The 19140-nt window shown below is 44.9% G+C and overlaps 1 protein-coding gene across 2 annotated transcripts in view; it reads right to left on the bottom strand.

The window, feature by feature from the left end:
* Positions 1-234: 234 nt before the first annotated feature.
* Positions 235-19140, bottom strand: part of LOC144100285 (uncharacterized) — a 32416-nt gene continuing 13510 nt past the window's right edge. The window contains exons 2-6 of one of the 2 annotated variants that reach the window (XR_013307595.1): positions 18376-18540; positions 11040-11204; positions 8151-8309; positions 764-812; positions 235-425 (exon numbers count right to left, since the gene is read on the bottom strand). Coding sequence is in view for 1 of the 2 variants with exons in the window: in XM_077633277.1 (XP_077489403.1) it covers positions 8159-8309; positions 11040-11204; positions 18376-18540 (481 nt within the window). In the remaining variant the exon portion in view is untranslated. The remainder of the gene's footprint in view (positions 426-763; positions 813-8150; positions 8310-11039; positions 11205-18375; positions 18541-19140) is intronic. The other variant, XM_077633277.1, reaches the window with a different exon arrangement.

Below are 19140 nucleotides of genomic sequence, written 5' to 3'. Positions count from 1 at the left end.
GGCGTTTTGCTTTGCACAAGGCTTGTTTCACTTCACCACTGCGATTACTGCTTCACCATAGTATTTTAGGCAGTTTCAATTTCGCTCAAAAATACAACGCATTCTTGGCAGCACATCGCCGAGGCGAATAAGATTTTGCAAAATAAGTAGCGCAGAGAATGCAAGGTAATCTTCGCGGAAGAAGAAAAGCCGTCTATCATTTCAGTAATTGATTTGAGACGATCGGACTCGGGGAGAGCAAAAGTTGCATTGATTTTATTAAATGGTTTGGGTGTGTTTATCTAATTAGATGTAAAAATTGACAAGTACATAGAGACCTGTACATTCTGTACAGGACGACGCGCTACGATGCAGGCTGCTATTTAGTCTTCTTTCCAGAAAGAGCTATTTAGAAGCTCTCCATATGCTTTAGCAAATGCATTACGCTGAAAAAAAAATGAGATAGCAAACAGTTAGCGTTAGTTGAGGCCAGTTCTAGCGTCGTGCAGAAAACGATTCTATGTATTGCTTAGGATCAATGGAGTAATAAAAAGCCACAGGAAAGCAAATAGTATTGTTTAGTTGAGTAATATTCGTTGCGATGTAAGAGACCAGAATATGCTTAGAGGACGCTTATGTGGGACAGAAGAAAAATTACGGTTTAAAATATGACAACTCAAGAAAATTAGCCTTGCAGCATACGGATTCCTTTGTGGCAGTGTATTTGTATAGAAGATGACGCTGCTTTTAGTCGAAGTTGAAAGGGATGCTTCACAGCGCTTACCTCTGTTGCGAACCAAGGGCTACTCAATAAGTATTTGTCGTAGGCATGCCTGATCACGAGGAAATTTCAAAGAAACCCACAAAAACTTTTTCTAGAGTTCGTCATAGCTCACTGATAGAAAAGACAAAATCTTCAATAAAAATATCTCACTGTATGGAATTAAAGCGCTATGTATAAAAACAATTGACGTAAAGAACGAATGAGCGAAGAATGCGACATGATCAAATTCACTTCACGAGACTCGCTGCTATCTCTGCAAACAAAACTAAAAACATTTAACACTGAGTAGCATATGATAACGAGAAGCCGGGCTGTGATTTTCGGATGGTCTTCGGTCTTCAGAACAGAAAGCTGCGCTCTCATTTATACGAGTGTTTCTACAGTGTCCTGAAACACCTTCTAGTTTTTGTTTGTTTGTTTTGTAGGGGTTTAGCGTCCCAAAGCAACTCAGGCTATGAGAGACGCCGTAGTGAAGGGCTCCGGAAATTTCGACCACCTAGGTTTCTTTAACGTGCACTGACATCGCACAGTACACGGGCCTGCAGAATTTCGCCTCCATCGAAATTCGACCGCCGCGGCCGGGATCGAACCCGCGTCTTTCGGGCCGGCAGCCGAGCGCCATAACCACTCAGCCACCGCGGCGGCTCCCTTCTTGTTTCTCCCGGAGTTCCACCTACAGTATTTTGAAACATGGGGTATATCGCATTAGCTGCCGTATCTTTTGGCACCATTGTAGTATTAGAGCCCTGGTAGCGTCTTTTTTTGCAAACACATAAAAATCGGTACGGAATGATTTCGCCACTTATTTATTAAAGTTATGTTTGATGTATTCACACACTTTTTCATGGCGGTGGCCATACAGATATATTGACCACAAAATACTATAATAAAGTTTGAGCGTGAGCATCGCGAGAAGTATCGACAGCTTGCTTAGACGCTGATGAAATCACACATGTGTGCTAATGGGAGGAAAAACCTTCAGAACAGCACGAAACAATCTTTCTTTTCAGTTTATTTTTACTCATATTACTTCACCTGTCAGCTACTTCAAATAAAATGTTTTGCTTTCCTTGTATTGCGTTGTTTTTTCAGTTGAACTAAGAAAAAATAAAATGATTTTTGCATAAATTCTATACACATCCGAAAGCAGGCTTGCACGAAAGACTACCGCGACGATGAAGACAGAGCATTCTTAGTGTCTTCGCGCTGCAGGCGGAACTTCATGAAGAAGCAATGAACAATCCGAGAGTATGTCGCAGTTTAGCACAAGCAAGCCAGGGAAGGGGTGGGGGAGGCTTGTTGACGTTGATTAAAAAAAACATTTTCATCGCGCAAATGTTTCAGACAGTTATTAACCCGGGCTGTGAGATCCTCGCAGTTGATATCCATCTGCCGCAGTATGCCGTAATGTGATATCTACTTTCCCGCCGGCATCCGTAGTACCGAGTGCTTGGATGCTTTACTGCGCAATAACACCAGCGCGGTTTCTGCGAGAGAGTTCAATTCGCATCATGGTATATGGGGCTTCCACAAAGATATCGGTGACAATTACTTCCGTCTTGGATGTCTGTAAATGATTTGCGCTGCTACAACAGCCCTGCTGTAACTTCTACGCGGGCTTATTCACGTTACACGATTTATATAACTTAACTGTGAATGGATTGGGGTATCTTCGTATAGTCCGATGGACTCTTGTAGGTCGAGTGATCGCTACCCGGTAACTTTCGCTATAGTGTGCAGTCCTCTTATAGTGTCTGATGCCACGCAAAAATTCGTTTACATTGCACAGTTTAAGAAAGTACTAGGTTAGTTATTATCCTTTACTCTCCGCAGGGTCAGCTGGAACCAGGCCCCTAAATTTTAGCTTCTTTCTTGAAGCCACTCAGATTCCTGTGTTTATGGTTAATTCAGCTGTGAAAAAGAAGAGCCCTTCGTGGTGGTGGAATGAAGTCTGCGAAACCGCCTATCGTCACAGCAATTTTCCATGGAAGAGCCTAGCGCACAACCACTGCCCAAACTATTCGATAAATTACAAACTATTACGCCGCTTCATTTAAAAGGAATACATCTAAATTTAAGGAGGACTACAATCTAAATTTAAACAACTAGTTTTCTATCCAAATAAATAGAAAATTTTTGTAAAGATATACCGAACTCGCCAACTATTTCGTTCTATTCTTGTGACCCAGTCTATAATTCGTTCGCCCAGAAAAGCAACAGATGATGTGATGTGAAAAGCTCAACGGCTTGCCGGGGGTTTTCGTGCAAGAAGTGCGGTTTCTTCGATCTTATCTCATCTCAGTGCAGACTTCACTGAAGTCGCTCCATCTGAGCTTGTGTCTATAGATAGTGGTATGCAGTATGTCGTGCCTGACGCTGACGGCGGCACAGGTGGTATGTTGAAGGTATTAGCTCAAGACTTTACCCCGAATATTCTACATATTGTGAACTGGTCCTTAGAAAAAGCCTGGATTCCACTAGATTTGCAAACAGCGAAAATAATCTATTGCTAAAAGACCAACACAAATAACCAAGTGTGAACTCTACCTGCCCTCAGCAACACAAAAATAATTTTACTACTAAAAGACACACAAGAAATCAAGTGGTTTATGTTTTATGGGGTTTAACGTCCCAAAGCGACTCAGGCTATGAGAGACGCCGTAGTGAAGGGCTCCGGGAATGTCGACCACCTCTGGTTCTTTAACGTGCACTGACATCGCACAGTACACGAACCGCTAAAATTTCGCCTCCATCGAAATTCGACCGCCGCGGCCGGGATCGAACCCGCGTGTTTCGGGCCAGCAGCCGAGCGCAGTAACCACTCAGCCACCACGGCAGCCCCAAGAAATCAAGTGTCGACTCTACATGCCCGCTGTGAAGCTACTGTCCACATGTTCGGTTTGTTCCGGACACGTAGACTTGGAGGGTCTAACTATGTTTGCAGTGAAGCAGAAGGAGATCTCAGCCCTAGTTGCATTGCATACTGCAAAGGCATACGACAGTGCTGAGCACAGTACTTTCCTGCATAGAATGCCTGATTACAAACTTCCTTCTTACATTTTTCCATGGATAAGAGAGTTTTTAAATGAAAGGCATTTTTTTTCACTAATGGTCATTACTATTTTCAACACATGCGCTAGGTCAAGGGGCGTGCTTCAGGGTTCGGCGCTCTCACTGTTACCGTTTAATATACGCATGCGAGATATTCCTCCCCATCGGGCTGTCGAGGTCTACGTGTACGCGGATGAAATCGCTTTCTTCGCTTCTGCGAGGGAAGTCCACATTTTGTAGCATCTTAACGCTCTGGAAGTCTGGCTGGACAGTCTATAGAGCTAGTTTTAAGTGTAAATAAGATGACTCTGCTTGTTTCCCGCCGGATTTCCTCTTTACATCGCCTTAATGTATCACTCGAACCCAATCCGACAGGCTGATTCGGGAATATACCTGGGTGTCCTCATCTGAACAGGCTGCTGCTGTTTAAAACAAGTGTGCTTAAAGGAGAGTGTACTCTTGGTAGTTCGGTGCGTACCAGCTATAGAAAACTAGGCATGCGACTTGACACTTTTCTGTTTCTTTATTAATGCTATGTAAGGCCGCTACGAGCTTCGAGGTGTCCATGACCCTCTTGCCTTGCACATTGCTACGATTAAATTTTTCCTTGTACCGATCGGGGTTCCTTGTACTGATTCAAGCACCTGCTGGCTATTTGCATCGTCAGACCTTCATCAAGCAGCTGGGCATCTGCTCTTATTCTTGCGGATTTGTGGTAGAGCATTCGCTTCGTGTTTGTGAGGTGACAGCTTCGGCATGTGAATCCACCAGGTATATGCCGTCTTTCTGATGAGTACAAAGTTTGCCACGCCCTGCAGCTCGTCTTGTTCTTAATACAATACTTGGGAAAAGTGTCCTGCGCCAGACTATTAGTGTGACAGGTTAGTGTTTTGATCTGCCGTCAAATACCTTAAATGCGCCTCGTGCGACAGTATCCAATTGTGACAGCCGTTGTGGAAGAACATCCGCCTCAAATTTGGAGAGTGCTTGGTTTGACCCTAGCGCCTTCGGGTACCCATTTGTCGTGGGTACAATATCTGCGCCTGTCTGGTGCTCGGGTTTTTCTTTTGTTTGAGATACTAGAGAAAATGGTCTTGGACCAAACCGTTTCCTTGTCCAGTGAGTGTTTCGTTCCGGCGTCAGAAAACCTAACTGAGCCTCTTAAGCTAAAGCCACATTGTGCCCAAATCTGACGAGCTAGGTCGTCAAAGCCTTTTGTTTCATTACTCCAAGGACGTTTTCCAGGCGTTTCAACTCAAATGATGGGCAGCTGACGGCACAAGGTAGCCAATCCAACAACTTCCAAAATCGAGGAGGATGCGCTACACCAAAATCACCGCTTCGGTATAGTCATACATTTCATCCCAAGAAAGTGTAGCACCAGGCCGAGGGTAATCTACCGAAGAGAAAACTAGTGGGTACTTAGCGGCTCAGGGGAGTGAGCCCACCACATTCAGAACGCTGTTGGTTGTTCTACCGCAAGCGACCACTTTGAATTAAAAGTACTGTAAGTGAATTTACCGCAAGATTAATTTTGTGTTCTTTGACTGGGGATTGAATCGCTGACGCTTCAACGCCGCGGTTTGGTCCAAGACCCTTTTGTGATTACTTTAATACAAAAAAGGTGATCACTCGGCCGACAGAAGTCTTTTACCTATCAGAGAGCTGATAGGCATCCGAATACTCTGGAGATGGAACTCTGTACTTAAAAAAAAATGGGAAGACACTCTCCCAAAGGGCAACTGCTTCTCCCTCCCTGTTGTCTCCAATAAGTCAGAAGATTGGAAGCCATGCGGAAACTGCCGGTTCCTGAACTTGAATGCTCAGCACGGGGTTACTTAGGGGCTAACACTTCTGTGGCCGCTTCCTCATATCACGAAGAAGTGAGGGGAGTGGAAGACATGCAAATGCTGTCAGTTGCTGGACATGAAGGCCCTAAAGGAGCGGCAGATACATCCTAAAAAAAGAAAATTTTGTATCATCTGTGCATGGCGCAACAATCTTTTAAAATTTTTTTCCTGTTTCGGCCTGCCGCCAGATTACCGTAAAAAAGAAGTCATCTCGAAAACAGAAATTTTGGTCATCACTCGGTCAATTTGAGTTCTTAAAAACGTAATTACAATTTTGCAGTCTTTTTCAATGTTACGAGCCATTCATTGCCTTCCTGTTTCATGGTCATTTTTTCGTCTTAGCTAATATAAATGATGTGTTCATGGCAAGCTCCTCATTATAAGAGCCCCTGCACCGCAAACGCCTTTTCCGCCCCTTTCTGCAAGCAGCACTGACTTATCCAAAAGTCTGAGTTTGATCTGCAAGCGGTTGAATTGCTTGCCATCACTTGGAAACCTACGGCACCGCCCTCTTGCTGACAAAGTGCGAACCATCGTCTAGTTTGCCAAGCTCATTTCAAAGACGATGCCCTGACAGTTTCTCTGCCTCGTAAACTTTTACTGCCGACTAATTACAAAGTGCACCACGCTGCACGAATCGACCACAGGCACTGAGGGGAAAATACTCAGAACCATCTCTACCCCAAAGAGGAGAAGCACGAGGAGTCAAAACTAGGCGAGTCGGACTCGAAACAAGGTTGTAAATTTAGCGCCAAGACGACCAGAACGATAAGTGGGCACATTGCTTTCACCCTCGTATTCTTCGTGCTAAATCTCCAAATGCGCACTACTCTGAGAACCAGGCGCGGATGACGGCTTCATCGAGCTCATTTTGAGTTACACCATGCTATTCGCCAACCCAACTCCGGCTTCTTTGCTAGCGTTCATGACGGACGCGTCCAACACAGCTCTAGGCGCTGTTCTTCAGCAGCCGGTCAGCGTTTCATTGCCACCCGTCTCTTTCTTTATAAAAGTGCACCACCCCTGCCTGTCAGGGCTCCGTGCTTTCTGCCTGCGAAAATCTCGCCATATACACCTGGCAGTAAGCTATTTCTACCACCCACATGAGGTCGGACAATTCACCATTTTGACCCATCAGAAGTCAATGATTCGATTGGTCGTTTAGGATCTCTATATTTGCCACGGGAAGTGTGACAACTAGCGTCCGCCTTCTTGTTCACAACAAACATCTGATACACATGTTGTGTTGCCGCCCTCAGTGTCGTCATAGGCGTCGCACGCAGCCGCTCGAAAACATCAACTTCGTCTACATTTTTCGCCGACATGCATGAACCCTTTACAGTAAAGAAACGACACGAAGCGCGCGAATCTACGTGCAGAGCTAACATCCTTCCATCGCGAAACAGTTCCCAGCCAAAGCGTGCTAAATGTTCGCTTCAGTGCGATACCTCTAAAGTTCCCTCTAGACCGTTCCCGCTTGTACCTTTCTGAAAAAAAAAAAGAAACGTTCGATTTTTTGCATACTCTTTCACATCAAAGAATTCGACATTCCGTTCCGCTTCTTCTGGCCTCGAGTGAGCACTGACATTCACGACTAGGTCCACACGTGGGCGCAGTAGCCGATTGCAAAACGTTTCGCAGTGTCCACAACAACATGGTAGGTACGCTGGCCCCTTGTCAGAGCGACCGCTATTTTTTACATGCGTCGACCGCTTCATTCGACGGCCTGAAGAAACATCTAATAAAGACGTCGCAAGGAACACTGTCATGGGCGCTGCATTTCTCTCAATTTCGATGGCGCTGCTCATCTACCCACCAACCACAGTCAGAGACCGCATGGGTAGTTGGAGTTTTCACGGAAGTGATAAACTTTTTCGGAGTAGCGTGGGACAAACTGCCAGTTGTCATCTCTAAATAAACGGACTCATAGAGCGTTTCTATCCTCACCACGAAAAAGCAGTCACAATGCACGGTGACCCTGCCATGCGGTAAGATGCACTTCTTTTAATGCCTTCTGCGAATCCCATCCCAATTGGAGAAAGAGCGATTATGCGCCTGTGCCAAGCTTCTTTACTGACCCCCTTTTCGTTTACCGGGAGTATACATTGATTCCACTAAACCGCCATCGCATGCACTTGATGAGAACCACAGCTGACGATAAAAGCAACTTGTGCACTTTTTACATGAGTCCTGTAAACTCAGCGGCGCAATTTTTTTGTACTCGAAGGAGCCCTTCACTACGGTGTCCGTCATAGCCTGAGTTGCTTTGGGACCTTAAACCCCATAAACCAAACCACCCCAGCCCTCTGCCTGGGTCTGTCCAAATTTTATATATAGGCCACTTCCGTGCCCCATACAGGCAGTCCTCTACTGTCTTCACCGAATTAAGCGCAATACGAGAATAAAAAGCGCCCGTGTCGGCTAAAGCCAGCGTATACCGCCTCCAAACGGCAATCAACTTGAGCTTATGGTTTCAAAAATGATACCTCTTCTTTCACATGGAGAAGCACTCTGATCTTGAGCGGGCACATCGCAAAATATCGAAATCCAAGATATATAGTTTGCGTAATGCGCATTTGCACTTCCCAATGTCGCAGTCTTTTCCTTTGCACTTGCAAGGTAGGCAGTGAAATTTTGGTTGATCCCTGCAGAGATTGAAACAGTTTGAGTGTTTATTATATGAGCGCATTTTAAAGACGTACTGTAGACTGGCGGCGTAGACACTGAGAAACGACAATACTTATTTCGTTTTTTTTTTCATTTGACTGCGTCCAGGAGGTACTTCACCCTTCCTTGAACACGTGTTCGAGTACATCTATCCTCAGCTAACGTGGCTATCAGAAGTCGGCTCTTCGTTCTGTTTCACCACAAGATTTAGACTTTAAGTTGGAGTATTACAAAGTGGTGAAGTTGGGTGCTGTATCCTCTGAATGCTCGGATAAGTTCATTATCCACAATTAGAATGCTTATAGGTCGGCACATCACAATGTATCTAAAGTTTTCCAGCCATTTTGCATATTTTTGCCGCTCTGTTTTGCCTTCCTTTAATAACAAGAGCGACAGGAGCAACGGGAACAGTGAAGCGTTCTTTCTGCGCCAATGTGTTCTTTAACACGAGCCATATGCGCTTTCTTATGGTAGTCTGGTTCCCATGACTATTACCCACGTTTCTAAGCCCAGATACGCATGGTTTCAAAGTGCAATATCTTCCACGTTTTTTACTGATATAATAAATGTTTTTGTTAACAAAGAACGCCCTCAAAGGTGCACAGCGAAACCCGGAAACTAGTTTTGAAAGTTTTGTGTACATTTACTCTTGAAAGGCGAAGCTGCGCCTATAATTAGCGCCCGCTTGGATGTGAAATTAAAGCATGTAGAGCTACCCGAGCAGTGGCCATTTGTGCTATGCATTCTCAAGATTATTAGGTTAGGCAAATATTTAGTTTTCATTGTATTTTGTATTCTTGCGCGCATCCTTCCGCTATAAACAGTGCAATCCTGTGATGTAATCAAAGGTTATTCAACGTTGAAACAGCAAACGGCACTGCGTATATGATCGTAATAAATATGACATACTGCAATTATATATATATATATATATATATATATATATCATATAAAATCACCAAAAGTTGAAGAAACATAACAGGATTTAATTCACGACGTTTCGGCTGGAGGACCAGCCTTTTTCGCGCACACTTTTTCAGCACACTCGAAAAAGGCTGGTCCTCCAGCCGAAACGTCGTGAATTAAATCGTGTTATGTTTCTTCAACTTTTGGTGATTTTATATGATATTGACTAAATCAGCTGCCAGAATTCACTTTTCATATATATATATATATATATATATATATATATATATATATATATATATATATATATATATATATATATATATATATATGTAAGTGTGTGTGTGTGTGTGTGTGTGTGTGTGTGTGTGTGTGTGTGTGTGTGTGTGTGTGTGTGTGTGTGTGTGTGTGTGTGTGTGTGTGTGTGTGTGTGTGTGTGTGTGTGTGTGTGTGTGTGTGTGTGTGTGTGTGTGTGTGTGTGTGTGTGTGTGTGTGTGTGTGTGTGTGTGTGTGTGTGTGTGTGTGTGTGTGTGTGTGTGTGTGTGTGTGTGTGTGTGTGTGTGTGTGTGTGTGTGTGTGTGTGTGTGTGTGTGTGTGTGTGTGTGTGTGTGTGTGTGTGTGTGTGTGTGTGTGTGTGTGTGTGTGTGTGTGTGTGTGTGTGTGTGTGTGTGTGTGTGTGTGTGTGTGTGTGTGTGTGTGTGTGTGTGTGTGTGTGTGTGTGTGTGTGTGTGTGTGTGTGTGTGTGTGTGTGTGTGTGTGTGTGTGTGTGTGTGTGTGTGTGTGTGTGTGTGTGTGTGTGTGTGTGTGTGTGTGTGTGTGTGTGTGTGTGTGTGTGTGTGTGTGTGTGTGTGTGTGTGTGTGTGTGTGTGTGTGTGTGTGTGTGTGTGTGTGTGTGTGTGTGTGTGTGTGTGTGTGTGTGTGTGTGTGTGTGTGTGTGTGTGTGTGTGTGTGTGTGTGTGTGTGTGTGTGTGTGTGTGTGTGTGTGTGTGTGTGTGTGTGTGTGTGTGTGTGTGTGTGTGTGTGTGTGTGTGTGTGTGTGTGTGTGTGTGTGTGTGTGTGTGTGTGTGTGTGTGTGTGTGTGTGTGTGTGTGTGTGTGTGTGTGTGTGTGTGTGTGTGTGTGTGTGTGTGTGTGTGTGTGTGTGTGTGTGTGTGTGTGTGTGTGTGTGTGTGTGTGTGTGTGTGTGTGTGTGTGTGTGTGTGTGTGTGTGTGTGTGCTTCTAAAGTGCGTGGTCGCATATCAGCAGCTACGCACAGGGTACTACTGTCTCAGAAGGCCAGCTATTGAACTCGGCCCGATAGGCGAGGCTGAGACAGGGAACTGTGTCCAAAGTCCGGGCGATCAAGTTAATTTCACTTCCCTACTGGCAGAATCGCAAATCCTGGGATTAATTTCAAAATGCAAATACTTGCTTGAAAGGGGGCACCCTATGTACCTTTCTGTTGTTTAGCTTTTAGTGCACGCAGGTCAGGACACATTTAGGGGTCGGTGAAGTTTGAGCGTGTGTTTTTCCAAATGCAACGCAATGTAATGCACTATAAATGCAACGGTCTATAAATTAGGACAGGAGACAACCAATTATATAGTTTCAGGAATCAGACAGGGCAATTTTCTGAATACACCGCAGTCCCATTTACGCTTAAACTGAGAGAGTGAGTCCAAGATGCATTTGAAGAAAATTAGCGCTTTGATTTTTTTTTTCAGAATTTTCACTGTGTCAGTCTATATAATAAAATGATCGAGATAACTTTATAAACTTTTAGGAGCAAATAAATTGTCCATCTGAGGGATTCGTTTCCTTACGTTTCTAATCCGTCCGCTTGGCACTCCTTTTCGTTCATAGCACAAACACCAGGACTGTCAATAAGGTACATGATACCATTATCACAACGGCAATTCTCGTGAATGCAGTTTTCCTCCCAACAGCCGCACTGCAAACAAGATGGGTGAGGAGGGGGGCTCGGCCCCCTGAACAAACAAGACTTTGAGCAACATGGTCGTGATATACAAGGTTACTGAAAAACACTTGCATCAAAAGCGAAAATTTTTTTCTGATCATAAGCATTGTCTCACATGCACTTCCAGAAACAGTGTGATACGGGTTAGAGTACATTTTAGTTTCCCAATGAACCAGAAAATCACGGGTAGCCTTGAGAGTAGCAAAGATACGATCTGATGCTTTCCGTGTAATACTCCCCCTTCCTCCGCCCTCCATCACCCCCTCTCAACTGCTTCGTAGTACCTCCTTCTTATGTCTTTATTTCTTAGAATCCCACATTATGCATATTACCACTCATTCGGCATTCACCAGTAGACATGTTGTTGATTATTTTACGTTGCGCTACAAGCTCTGTCTTGGAGTACCTGTGGGGCACATTAAAAGGCATCTGCTATGTTCACCCAAGAATATCTCCTCAAGCGTGACAAAGCGTGCTTTCCTCTTCCCGCCAAAAACTCTAGCAATCTTATCTCAACTCTTGTTATCTCAATCCTTATCAACAATGCTAATCAAGCAGGAAGACTATTTTGAATGCCATATCTTTCGCTAAGTACTGAAAGTCTTGATAGTTATAGCGACTTTTTTAGCTTACCAAATTGCGTACCAATATCAGCGCAAAATTACCTCCTGGCACCCTTAGAAAGGCATGTTCCAGAAAGCTTTATAGCGGCGCTAGAACATGAACGCTGGGTATGCTGCCTATGTTCTGTCAGCACTTCCTACTCCTACGCTACGGCGCCGAAAAGCTATATTTAGAAACATACTTCTTTACCTCCTAGGCCTACGTGCGTGAACTAGGCATTTTGTGCCAGTAACGATAATACAAAATCGGCGTCAACTGAACAAAATATCTGCCTAATTACTTATCATCGATGACATGGATCTTGAGTTCAACGTCGGAAAATTAATCTTCCTCCAAAAGGAAAAAAATCGCTTGGAATACAGCAAGTGGGGCATTTTGCAGGGTATCCTGAGTTTGGCGAAACTCCCGATCATCACGAGCCTGGCTAAGGCCACTATCGGCATTAAGACAAAATACTTCTCCCCCTGGCCAAAATACATTTTTATGGTAATATTTAGAGCTACCCTGGAGTCATTACCACTTGGTCTTCATCTCATTTTCTTCATGTTTGTTCGACAAAATACGGCTCCTGTCATTAAACTGTCGGAGACTTCCTTCACTTGTTGGCAATTGTTGTTTGCCTGTAATATTGTTAGCAGTTTATTATTGTTTTTACAGAGTTTTAGAACATTTTTATTGCGCAATTGGTCGTGCCTTATAATAATACGTTTGTGTGGAAGCTACGCACTGAATGCGCTTTAAATAATTTGTGTTACAGCGAGAGAGAACACAATTTCACGTGTAAGTTTATGTAGGTTTGGCTTCCCAGAGAAATTAAACGGAGGTCTGAGCTTCTACCTCCCGTGTTACCTGACTGACGAAGCGCGTGATTTCAATCAAGTAGTAGTTGTGCCCATTAGCTTGGAGCAGTCAGGAACGAACAACCTTGACGCAACGTCAACGGCAGCGAAAAAGGAGCGGTGGGAAATCTGCTTATGCGCAGCTCGCTGCACCGTCTTACGTTTTATAAAGAGTTACATTCAAATTAGGCACTTTAATAAGAACTGAAACTTTTGCACAATTATGGGTGCGAAATAAATATATCGAAGAAAAATTGGCGATCTCGCTCCGAGATTTCGGCCCGCATCTGTCAATTTCAGTAATCTGATTCCAAAGGTCGTAATACGTAGTAGCCTCGGTTTATCCCAGCTTATAGTTTTCACCCCTTGCTTTTGCTCTCCGTCGAAAAACGAATAGTCTGCAGTGCAACAATGGCGGCTAGATCGAAACAGCGTGGCATATGCCGACAATTGTGCGTACTATGATCATTGTATGGAGTCGGTTACCTAAGCGCCTCTCACAGTGAACTGTGTAATAGGATCGTTAGCCTGCCATATGCAGAAAAGACGTGCTTTTAACTTTTTATATGCCAGCTTAGAAAACATTGGTGTATTCTAAAAAACTACAGAGAATGTTTACTCCATTCGAATCGGAGTGAAAGCCGGGATTTGTGCTACGTAGAAGACAACGCTTAGCACGCAGCGCAGCGTGAAGGGGCAGATGGAATTTAATGAAGACGACGCTGTCCAATGCACAGCGCGAGATTGAAGCGCGGTTTAAAACGAGTCGTGTTGGCTGCTGCGACAGCCGAGTTAGATCTGTCACGTGGTAGATCTGCCATGGGTTCCACTCCCGGTCATGAATATTGGTTCGATTTATTTTTCTCTTTTTCAGGATTTTTACCTCCCACTCAGCTGAAGGTGAAAACTAGGCTCACGACGATCGTTGTACGAGGGCGCGCAATGAAGCTTTCCCTTCAAAACTCTAATACCTTTTTTAATCTCCCCAATACGCACTATTCGTGCGGTGAACTTAGTCTGCACCTTTGTATAACATTGCATCCAGCATTTATTATCTCCTAACGTTACTCCTTGACGCACCCGAAATTCACCCACTTTCTATATTCATTTTTTTAAATTTTGTTATTTCCTTTCGTTTTTTAATTTTCACTTACTTTCCATTAAAATTCTTTGCCCGTGTACATTTCCGTCTTTCTGTCTCCTATTCTCTACACCGCATAGAATAGCATGTTAGCCATTTGTGCATTAAATGATTTCAGTCTTCCCTATTTTCGCCCCTGTTTTGCCACTTCAGGTAAAAGATCGGAAGCTTACGTGTCATGCATTTGTATACTTTTTATTCTCCCTGAAGAGAAATGAGGTTAATGAAGAATAATTTTAATTTATAAGAGCTGACTTTATAACGTAGTATGGGCGGTAGTTACGGCTTACTGCTAGATTGCTTCGGAACGTGTTTAGTGCACATTTGAGCTCTAGCGTTCAGCTATATTTCCACATTACAGAAATAAAATAAAAGAATTACAGGACATTGAGGAATTCTTGTCCAGTCCAATCACCTAAAATGTGGGTCCTTACTGATTTCATGGTGGCTGTCTTTGTAACGCTTCTCTTCTATCGCAGATTGATTCAAAATAACAGCTCTGCTTTAGCAGTAGCATAAACCTTAATCGCAAAATGAAAGACATGCGGAGTAAAGCTATCAAGCTTAGCTGCCTTAAACAAACCAGTGTTTAATTTATACCTATCCCCATCTTCACATTTTAATTTTTCGTACGAAAAATTGGAAACAACGCTTGGAATCAACGTTATCTTTGAAAAATATATTTATCAAAGATTGTAGTCTAAAGCGCCCTCTCTAAATGCGTATGGGATACATATTGACAATAACATTGTACTGGAAAGTTGTTTCCTCAGGTTCCACTCCAAGTAAAAATTGTCCCTCCATCTTGTCCCAAAAAAGAACATGTAATGTCCAAAACCGCTATAGGAAATGCGTAGCTTTTCCTGGGACGGTTCACAGATTGTCACAGCAGCAGTGCCGTATTGAGGAGCCCTACTCCTAAGGCGATTTTTTTCCTTAGCCTTGCCGAGCCGCACAGTCAAATTCCTGCGCCGCATTTTTTTTCGGTGGCAGCTTTGTCAGCAGCACTGGCCAAAGTTCAAAAGAAAAGAAGAGATGGGGCCAGCACCTGCTGAAAGCAGAGCTGAGACATTCACCTCGACCAGACACCAGCGGAGCTATCACCGCTTCCACGCAACTGCTGCAATTAGTGTTTGTCGCGATCTCACAATTGAACCTTCGTTGATGAAACTGTATAAGGGATCGTCCCCTATACTAATTATTCATTTTCTTTTCTGTATTTTGTTTCTTTACACCGATTCCTCACGAACTGGACAGATCCGCTTCAAGACGCTGCCTTAGGGCACTTGCCCACAGCCACAGCCTTTCGATCCGGGCACTAAACTGGCTCCTTCTCGCGCTCTGCTTTAGAAATGAACGTCTTCACGTATGCCTGTGGTGCCCACTTAGGGGAAAATTGGTGTTCAAGAAAGGAAAAGCGTAATAACTGTTCCACGCTCAGCGTGTATCGTGACGGTTTGGTTTATGGGGTTGAAAGTATAACAGCGATTAAGGCTCTGAGTGATCGTGTATTAGAGGGCCCCAGAAAGTTTTGCCGACCTGGGGTTCCATGAAGGTGCAGTAAAATCGCACACGACGCGAGTCTCTAATATTTCGCATCCATCTAAATACACCCTTCGCGTCCGGGTTCGAGGTGCCGAACGAGCGCAGCGTGCAACGCTCGAGGCACTCGCGAAGAGCGGACGTGTGCCGGGTTCGAACCCAACCGCGGCGGCTGCGTTTTTATGAAGGGATGCGCAAAAGGCGCCAGTGTGCTGCGCGATGCCAGTGCCGTTAAAGATCCCCGGGTAGTCGAAATCATTCCGGAGCTCTACACTATGGCACCTTATTCTTCCTTTATTCTTTCAGTCCCTCCTTTATTTTATTTCTTTATTTTATTTTAATTTTATTCAATACTGCCAGCCGCCATTTGGTAGCCAAGGCATTAGTGGAACAAACATACATCGTTGATATAATGCGATGCAACAAAGCAAGCACACACAAAATAAAAAGCGAGCACAGAAGCAATAACAAACACTCTGCGCTTCTTAAGAATACAAAAATGCAAAATTAAGAGCATGAACAAACTCACTGCGTCTATAACAGCGACACGACAGCAGATAAGAAGGAATCTTGGTTTGTCAAGCTGACCACGTCACGCGGGAGCCCCTTCCATTCTGATAGTGTTTTTGGAAAGATCCGTTCCCTTACGGCGCGGTTCAGGTGTCCTCCGATATATGAGACAGATACTTCCCCATGTCCTTTCCCAAAAAAACAATTATAAGGGCGGACCTGTTTGATGGCCGCCACCGCTTATCGCGTCTCAAGCTGGGATAAGTAAATGCGGGGCGGCGCCTAGCGATCACATTGTGGTGACCTCGCACTACTCACACGCACGTAGCCAGCAGTCGCGTCGTTTCACCCGCTATGTTCATCACGCTTGTGTTCCCGTCTAGCAGCCGGTTCTCGGCGCGGGACAAGCAGCCATGCTCCCTTCTGCAGCCAGGCTCAACAAGCCGCAGCCACCTGTCTTCTACCAGCCGTGTCAGGGTGCGGTCTCCACGCACGTCTTCCGACCGAAACGCATGCATTAAAGCGACGTCCACACTGCGTGGCTGCCCTGAGCAGCCCGGAGCAGTGCTCTTGTACGAGAAAAATCGGCCCTTAGAGTTCCGTCTTGATTCCCACTTCTACGTTCACTATTGGTGAATTCCAATCGCAGGTCCGGAGCGGTCTGCACGCTCTGTGACAGAGCGCCTGAATCCGTGGCATAGCGCACGACCTGAAATTGCGATTGGAGTACACTTGCTCTGGCCAGAGCATGCAGGCAAGAGCATGTAGGGCGCAGCTATCGCCGCTGAAAAAGAACGTCACGCAAACTTCCGGTCGGATCTGCCGATTTCGGCGGAGCAGTCCCGACTGCTCCACGGAGCAATCTCGGCGCGGCAACCGCTCCCTGCCTACGATTGGAAGACGCGATCCGTGGCTCAGATCTGCGTTTGGAATACAGTTGCTCCGAAAAGAACAGGAAACGTTGCTCGGGAAGTGCTCCAAATCTGCGATTCTAAGTCACCATATGTTTCAGCCCCAGCAACAATCTACTCTGTGGCCAATCTTCACCTTCCCGACGACCTCTTCGAGTGCCTCATCTTGCCCGAACAAGGTTCTACGCTCTATAGTAACCTGAAGGCACGGTTCATTGCCTCTTTACGGCATAACTCTCACGCTTTCAACGCCTTCCGGCACTTTCTTTTTTATTACCTAGTGTCCGTGGAACACATTTCACAGAAGACCGCACACAATACACAGAAAGAAATAAAACCATAAAAGCACTCAAAACACAATGTATATACGACCAAAGTACTTCTGACAATGTTGTGATCATGCAGGCACAGGTTGGTTTTGTCTAAATAAAATTCGTTCAGATTTAACAAGGGCCAATCTTGACAGTCACTAGGGAGTTTCCCCCATTTCTCTGGACAACCTCGGATGCCGTTTCTACATTTAGTCGTGCGGTCACAACTCTGTGGCCTGCCCTTTACGAGCTCGCCTGTGAGTTCTTTGGCAGAATTGCACTTAATCTAATTGTTCCTCGACTCTTCGCAGAAATCAAAGTGGATGCTATTAGTGGTTTCCTTAAGCTATGAAGAATCCGTGGGCGTCTGCATTGGGCACCTCTCCCTCGTGCCGTGAAGTTACCAGCGCGCCCAACGCGCACACATCAGCACTGGCAACTTCACCTGCACCAGAGTTCACCTTGCGTTGCGGCAAACCCTGCCTTGCTCGTTTCCCGGCAACTTTCAGCCGATTACCTTCCCCGCAGACATAGTCGTGACATGATTGTGACTGCCATCCCGCAATACAGCCCGCCCTCACCTCATATCCTTGGTGCGCGTGCAGCGTCATGAGAGTTTTGGTTCTGATTTTGACTTCAGCAGCGCGGCTGCTCGCTATTCCCCCATTCGCTCAGCTCTCATCGCGTAGTTGCGCCCACAGCGTTTTTCCCAGCCCTTTTGATGTCATCTCTACCCACCGGACTTCGCCTCCGATATGCACTTCATTTGTACATATGTGCTTGACTGATTTTTCAAAGTTTTATTGTTTCTTGCCCTTTCCTTAGTGCTTAATTTTTTTCCATTTCATTTTTCGGACACATTGTCTGGGAGGGGGGGGGGGGGGGTTAAAGCGCCAATATATGGAGTGGCGCTTGGAAAGACGACGAGGTGCCAGGCAAGTACAGGGAACGTTCGATGTCCTCAAGCAGACGCCACGCGCTGTTCACCGGGCGCCGCCCATTACATCTCAAGGCGTCTTCAAAAAATGGGGGCCGCATGTAGCGCCCAAGTAGGCATTCATGTTTTTTCTTTGAGTATCGCGGATTGCTGCTGAAGAAAAGAAAGTACAGGAAGGGTAGAAAAAAAATGGCGACACATACTTGAATATTACAATCTATGTGACCAATTAATTGACGTCTGTCTCAGCCACCAAGGAGATGCATTTCTCTAAAACAGCAGATAAATACCCCGGCAGAGGTAGCCACGTATGTTTTAGGATGCCGGAAATTTATCTCATCCAATGTGGGGATTAGAAAATGTCACCTTTTTTCAGGAGCGCAGTGCGTAACATTAATAGGGCAGAATATGCTGTTCCTGTAGTACACCACCCCATTGTAGCACTCGCATATGCTGCCAGGCATTTCGCAGTCAGGTTTTCCATGCACGCATTTGCATCCCAGACACTGTGGCGCTCCAGCGATAGAAGATCTGCAACGAAAAAGCCATACTTACTTTAGGGCGTTTAAGGACTCAGAAATGTGTTTAAAAAGAGGAAAATATTTTCTTTGAGAGTACACTGACGAATTGTCTTCGTCCTTAGATTTTCGTACTAACCACTTAATTTGAAAAGCTTTAAATCTGAGCGGAGATGTCCCGAAAGACCGGTAGAATGTTCCTTTAGGCTGTGTCCTTGAAAAAAAAAAGCTCCTTGACAATAAATACGGTTCGGTAAAAAGATGAATGTATATTGTGGCGTTTATTGTCCCGAAGCGATACAAGGGCGATACATTCGGGGAAGTGTTGTTACGGTTCCGGATTATTTCAGGCCGCATGCGGTGCTATAACGTGCGGCGTCATCATTCAGCACAGGCGTGTTTGCCTTCCATTTGGAAGATTTCGAATTGTCGGATAACCCATCAAAAGCCCTCCTATTCGAACCGTCGGACGAATGGATATTGCTGGATAAAAATCATTCGACACGCACTGAACACGATGTTCCAGCTTTCGAATATTTTTGGATAACTGGCGTGACATTCGGATCATGAATGAGGTAATTTCGTTGGATGACTACTGCAGCACATCAATGCC

The sequence above is a fragment of the Amblyomma americanum genome, chromosome 8, assembly GCF_052857255.1.
Source record: "Amblyomma americanum isolate KBUSLIRL-KWMA chromosome 8, ASM5285725v1, whole genome shotgun sequence".
In the NCBI taxonomy this organism is placed as follows: Eukaryota; Metazoa; Arthropoda; class Arachnida; order Ixodida; family Ixodidae; genus Amblyomma; species Amblyomma americanum.
This window is presented reverse-complemented; position numbering and strand designations above follow the sequence as displayed.